The sequence below is a fragment of the Austrofundulus limnaeus genome, unplaced genomic scaffold (genome assembly GCF_001266775.1).
Source record: "Austrofundulus limnaeus strain Quisiro unplaced genomic scaffold, Austrofundulus_limnaeus-1.0 Scaffold374, whole genome shotgun sequence".
Lineage (NCBI taxonomy): Eukaryota > Metazoa > Chordata > Actinopteri > Cyprinodontiformes > Rivulidae > Austrofundulus > Austrofundulus limnaeus.
In genome coordinates this window covers 147,177-153,270 of record NW_013952776.1, presented here as the reverse complement: position 1 = coordinate 153,270, position 6,094 = coordinate 147,177, and the positions used below count along the sequence as shown (strand labels likewise).

At 37.2% G+C, this 6,094-nt stretch overlaps 1 protein-coding gene across 1 annotated transcript in view; it reads right to left on the bottom strand.

Annotated features, from left to right (window-relative positions):
- Positions 1 to 6,094, bottom strand: part of clip1b (CAP-GLY domain containing linker protein 1b) — a gene marked incomplete in the record, with an annotated part of 106,130 nt that overhangs the window by 78,794 nt on the left and 21,242 nt on the right. The window contains 1 exon segment of the mRNA XM_014023516.1: positions 689 to 813. Coding sequence (XP_013878970.1) covers positions 689 to 813 — 125 coding nt within the window.

The window sequence follows — 6,094 nt, the reverse complement described above, 5'->3', positions numbered from 1 at the left end:
CCACAGAACAGTTTTCCACTTTGGCACAGTCTGGTTCAGAGAAGACAACAGTGTTTACAGGTGGTGTTCAGGTATGGCAGGGATGTCAAACTCAGGTCCTGGAGAACTGCTATCCTGCAGGTTTTCCTTGTTTCTCTGCTCCAACACACCTGATTCAGTGYTTTAATTATATCTTCAAATTCTGCAGAAGCCTGTTAATCATCTGTTCATCCCAAATCTTTACAATTTTTCATTGAGTATCATTATTCTGAAATTGTCCCACTATATTTAGACGTAGTTCTTTGCAGATTWGTGCATATCTGCCTCTTTACCTCTGAGCGATTGAGCCTGTAAAATGTCTTTTTAATACCTAGTCCCCTCTTACTGACCTGTTGTCAATTAATCTTATTAGTTGCAAAAGAATACCCAGCCTTCTGTTGCCCCTGTCCTATTATTTTTGAAATGTGCTGCTACTTAAAATTCAATATTACCTTTTTAATTGTACAATTTTTAGTTTAGTAGTTTTTTATGTTTACTGTGATACACTGTGAATATGTATTTATTGCAATTTACAAATGACTGTCTTCTGTTGTTACRTACATTTTATACAAAGCTGCAACTGTTCCTGTATTGGGAATGTACTATATACATTGCAAATACAGTACTATTCGATAAAAAAATTAATCTGCCTAAAACAATTTTGTATCACCTGGTCCCAGCTACAGCGCCATCATTCTTGCCCAAAGGTTCATCCAGTTCCACACCGCACCACTCTCCTTTGGCAAAGTCAGTCTCGCCAAGAAAACGCACCACTCCTGTCTTTGTACCACCAACCTACGCATGAAAAATATTTTTAATATAATTATTTTACAAATGAACCATACAAACAGACAAATCCTTGTATCTAAGAGTTCACCAAGACGAATCCAATTATTTCATTGCTAAAGGCACTGTCACACTATGATTATGTACACAACGTATGCCAACTTACAAAAATGTTATGACCAAGTTACTRATAGAAGTTACATATTTAATTTGATTATTAGCACTACACTATGTAAAGTGTATACTCAAAAGTAGCTTCAGTAGATAATTTTTTTGCATCTTCAACGTAGACACCTTCTGAGTGTAATAACATTTTTATAAGTTGACATAAGTTGTCTAAAACACGATAGTGTGACAGGGCATTAAACAAACAAAACATTTATTTAATATAGTATAAAAATATTTTATACTCACTGGCCACTTTATTAGGTACAACTTGCTAGTACTGAGTTTGACGCCATTTTGCCTTCAGAGCTGCCTTAAATATTCATGTGAGATTCAACAAGTCGATAACAATATATATCATGATAGACACATCATCAATATCAATAGAAAATACATCCAATAGAATGATGACAATTTTACTGAACTAGAAACCAGAACCTCACGGCCCTCTGGGGCATGTAGGCAAAAATAGCTTTTGCAGCTCAACCTCTTATGGCCCTGCTAAGCAAGGTTGGTGGCATGACATCAACTAACGCACTRCCTCTTTGGTAAGCTAGCAACAACCTGTTGAGTAACGTGCAGTAGCAATTTTGCTACTGTGCCTCATAACTGCTCAAAAGTTGGCAAAAAAAAAAAAAAAAAGAAAAACGTGGAGAAGAACATGGAGTGAAAGGAGAAAATGAGTCCAATAGCTTGAGAGGAAATTGTGGATAAAAGAGGAATGGTCACATCACCAGTTTTTCATATTACTACACCGTTTTTCTCCTGGTCTTTATTTCAAATATGTAAAACTAAACACGAATCAATAATTACTGATATCAATCGATAGCTTCTATTGTAATACATTTTTCAGCCGTATCACCCAGCCCTAATATTGATATGATAGCATCATGTTTTTGCTGCAGATCTGTCAGTTACACATTTATGACAAGAGTCTCCCATTCCACTACATCCGAAAGGTGTCAAGTTGGATTGAGATCTGGTGACTGTGAATATCATTGTAGTCCAAGGAATCCAGACTCAGACTTGTCAATATTTTTCCATTTTCTTATTGTCCCAATTTGGTGAGCCTGGGTGAARTGCAGCCTCACGTTCTTGTTCTTGGTTGATAAGAGTGGCACCAGGAGACTATTGCATGAATCTAGGATAAGTGATTAAGCCGGGATTTTGGTGTAAACCTGAATTAGTTAAGCCTTAAATCAGTTGCATGGGAGGGGAGGCATTTACGTTTCCATGGTAAAAAGTGCTCTGAAATCAGGATTAAAGTGAAGCTTAAGCAGTAGACGGTCACTTTACTGCAAAAACTGTTCATCTGATCAAGTTTTACAGTCTTATATCAGCTAAAATGTATTTTTGATCTTGTTTTTAGACCGATACACTAAGCAAGATCAGAATATGTTGGATTTTTGATCGTTAACATGAAAAGTTTACTTTATTTCTTACCAAGTGCAATTGCCAAACTGTGGATTATTAATTATCATTAATTTGAAAAAATTCAGAGTATAATCTAGCATTTTAAACTTATTTTAAGATAGCTAATTTTTGCAGTGTCTGATTAGAAATCAGTGTTTCATACAATTATTAAATTTATTATTTATTTTACTTTGCATTAAAATACTACAGAGAAAGTATATTCATTTTATTTTTTAGCAGATGTAGGGAAACCCCTCAACTCACCTCGCCACTGGTTGACCTTTGACCACCCGGGGTCAAACCTCTCCTTTCCCCAGACTGAATAATTTCAGCTCTGCTGAGAGCTGTAAAAAATGAAAAGCTTTCCTTTCCTCTGGGAAAGAAACATGGTTTGTATTCTCATAGAAATTTGCTGTTTGTTGATAAAAACAAAAAWATAAAACAAACCTTCTGTTGCTGTTTTTTCTCTAGGTATAATTCCAATGTTTAAACCCTTTAATATGTTTGACATTTTGTCTTTATTTTTAAGGGCTCTCTAATTTAGCTTATAATAACTTTGCATTTGTTGTCTTTGAATATGCTTAGACTTTTGTGAGTTAATGATAACAAAATACATGTCTTAGTCAATGCTTATATTTTTATACTTTTATTTCGTCTATTTTGATGAGCATTACTCATTCGTTTTTAATCGTCTGTTTAGTCAATGTTCATAATTAACCATTAGTTAATTAGAAATTAATATGCTGTTTTCAGAGTTTAGTTACTCCTGCTCATAAGATATTTGGGTGTTACTTTTTCTGTTTTGATTTGGGTTTCCATACAGAGACATCACACACACATTGTCACGAGAAACTTACACACCTGCAATTCACTCCCACATTCTTTTCTCCTCTGTCCTGAGAACAGTAACTCGCTGTGCTCAGTCTATAAAAACTCTGCTCTATTACAGTATTCGTCAGTCTGTTGTTTTTGCCTCACTAGATCAGTGGTTCCCAAACTTTTTATCTTCTGACCCACAAAATATTCATGGCAAAAACTTGTGACCCCAAATATTACTGGTCTGAGTACACGAACTTCTTTAATAACCCTAAAAAACACAGGCTTTTTGACAATCTAAACAGCTTGTACACAAATATAAATACTTATTTATACTTATTTTGTGTTTTTGTAATAATTATAGGGAAAATATCACATCAGCAATGATTTTATCACCCTTTAAATTGATTTCTGGAGATTATCCAAGGTGCTTCATGACCCATAATTGGGTTCAAGCCCAACTTTGGGAACCAAAGTGCAGTGGTTCCCAAACTTTTCAGCTTTTGACCCACAAAATAACAGTAGCAGAGACATGTACCCAACTATGTTTGGATGATAAACATTTGTATCAGGTCAACTAAACATGGGCATACTAACAATATTTATTATACTACATTTATCCATTTTAAATACACTAACCTCACTCCTTTGTAACAACTTAGGCAAAAATGTAATTAATTCAGAAAATCTGTTCAGGACCCCACCTTGATGTTTCAGGACCCCACTTTGGGTCCCGACCCCAACTTTGGGAAACACTGCGTTAGATTAAGGCACCGTGAAGGCCTCCAGCTTCTTGCATTCTGTGCTGGGAAAACAGCCATTTTCCAGCTTCTTTCTTTTTGTCGCATCAACTTTTTCTTTTTGAACTTCCAAGGAAATATTCCTTTTGATTGGAGTACAACTTTTGTTTGAGCAGCCCCTGAGCTCAAACCAACTGGCGAGCCACCCTGCAACTACCCTGCTGCTGTGAGTTTTTCCAAAGCTCCTGACGAGCCCGGTTCTGAGCCATACTGCCACGCTGCTGACTGCACCGGGTCCACAAAAGGTCTACGACCGACAAAGAAGGCCACGGTGTCTGCTGTCCATTCAGGCAAACATCTTAGCTGGCGTCTTGTCAGCCTACCTCATTTGGATTGGCCATGACATGGTAAAACTGGCTGACGTGCTCATCTTTGCCTCGCAGGCTCACAGCTTTAAAATACATAAATGAAAGATCACAACCTTAGCTAAGATTAGTCTCTCAGTCTCTCTCTCTGTTAAAACTGTTAGACAAACTGCTTAATTAGTTCAACTGCTTGAAAAGTAGAAGATTAATTGTGTTATACTGAGAGCTCATTTCTTGTTTGATCACATATTAACCATTCAATATTATCCTCTTAATAAAAGTCAGTTAGTTTTAACTGGCCAAAAATAAAACTACAACTCTTTTGAGTGTTTTCTGTGTGTATTTTGATGACTGAACTATTTTAATAACCTGTGGCCTCACAAACCTACAGATTGCTCTTAATTAAAATCATGGTCGTGATTTTAATGAGTAACTTACCCCAAAATTAACTTTTTTTAGCTGATAAACTGTCTAGAATGTGTCTAAAATGTTATATAGTACTTGTTTCTGTGCTGATTTTGATGTTTTTGTGTGTATTTGTTCAAATCTGTAATATTTGGTCTAAAAACGTCTTTTTGCTGCGCATATGGGTGGAGCAGTGGTACTGCAGGCTAATTTGCATATTGGTTAACGGCTCTCCGCTGTGACGTGCTTCTGCACAGTTTCGTCACAGCYGRTGTGTCCTGATATATAAACCTCTCTCTAAGACACGCCCCTGCAGCAGTCAGAGGGTGGAACAGTTAGCAAGCTTAGCAAATAGACAAACAAGCTTAGGAAGCTTAGGTATATCTACACAGGTTATCTGTTGAAAAAAAAKCCCTCAACCTCAGCTTCTTTGTGCCTGCTGCAGCACCTCGCCCCTGATCCCCCCCAACACACGCGCACACTGGAGCCGAACTCGCGCTCCCCCCTCTCCCTTCAGCGCTCAGTTCTGCGAGATCTCCCCGTCCCACTGGACCCCTCCTACACACACACACACACACACACACACACAGTCCGGTGGGAGTCCATCTTCATTACACCCCTTGTTGATCTGTATCGTCATTTCATAAATGTACAGCCGCAATAATTCATGTTAATTTCAGATAACTTACAAACAGATTCAGTGGCAAAAAGTTTTTACTTTTGAAATTATTTCAGCATTCAGTCGGTGTTTCGCTCCAACTTTTCGTATGAATCATTATTATCCATTAAAGGGGAAGAGGTGAGACTCACGTGTCTTACTGCGCATGCCTGATCAGGAAATCTGTGATCCACCTGATGGGTCTAGAGTAAGCAAACCGTGAATGTTCATTAATCCTAAATTTACAGCTGGGTTGAATGAGCCGCCTTGARTGAGCATGGTGTTAGAGCAACAGATTACAGCAGTTGACAAGTTGAAGGCTTGTTCAAYCTCAGCTTACAGCTGATATATCCTGATTTTAGAAATCTGACTTTTGTGAAATGAGTTTCTGGTGTGGTCCATCTACTTTAAAGTGGACATATCATGCTTTTATATCCTTCATTTTCACATTTAAAACATTAAGTTAAAATTCATTCAGTTAAAATAAATTGAAACTGCAATGCTTCGATCTACATTCCTCTGTATTATAACTTCACAAGCCACTCTTTCACCCCTTTTCTGAGGTGTGTCCCTTAGCAACCAATTTTGAGACTTTAAATCCAAATGAGGCAATTCTTTTTTTTTGCGTCATTCTCTTATTCTTGGAGATGATTGGGCCTCATGCAAGAACATGTTCGTATTCTTAAATTTCTCTTACTTTTGTTCGTACAAAGGGTTCGTACGAACAT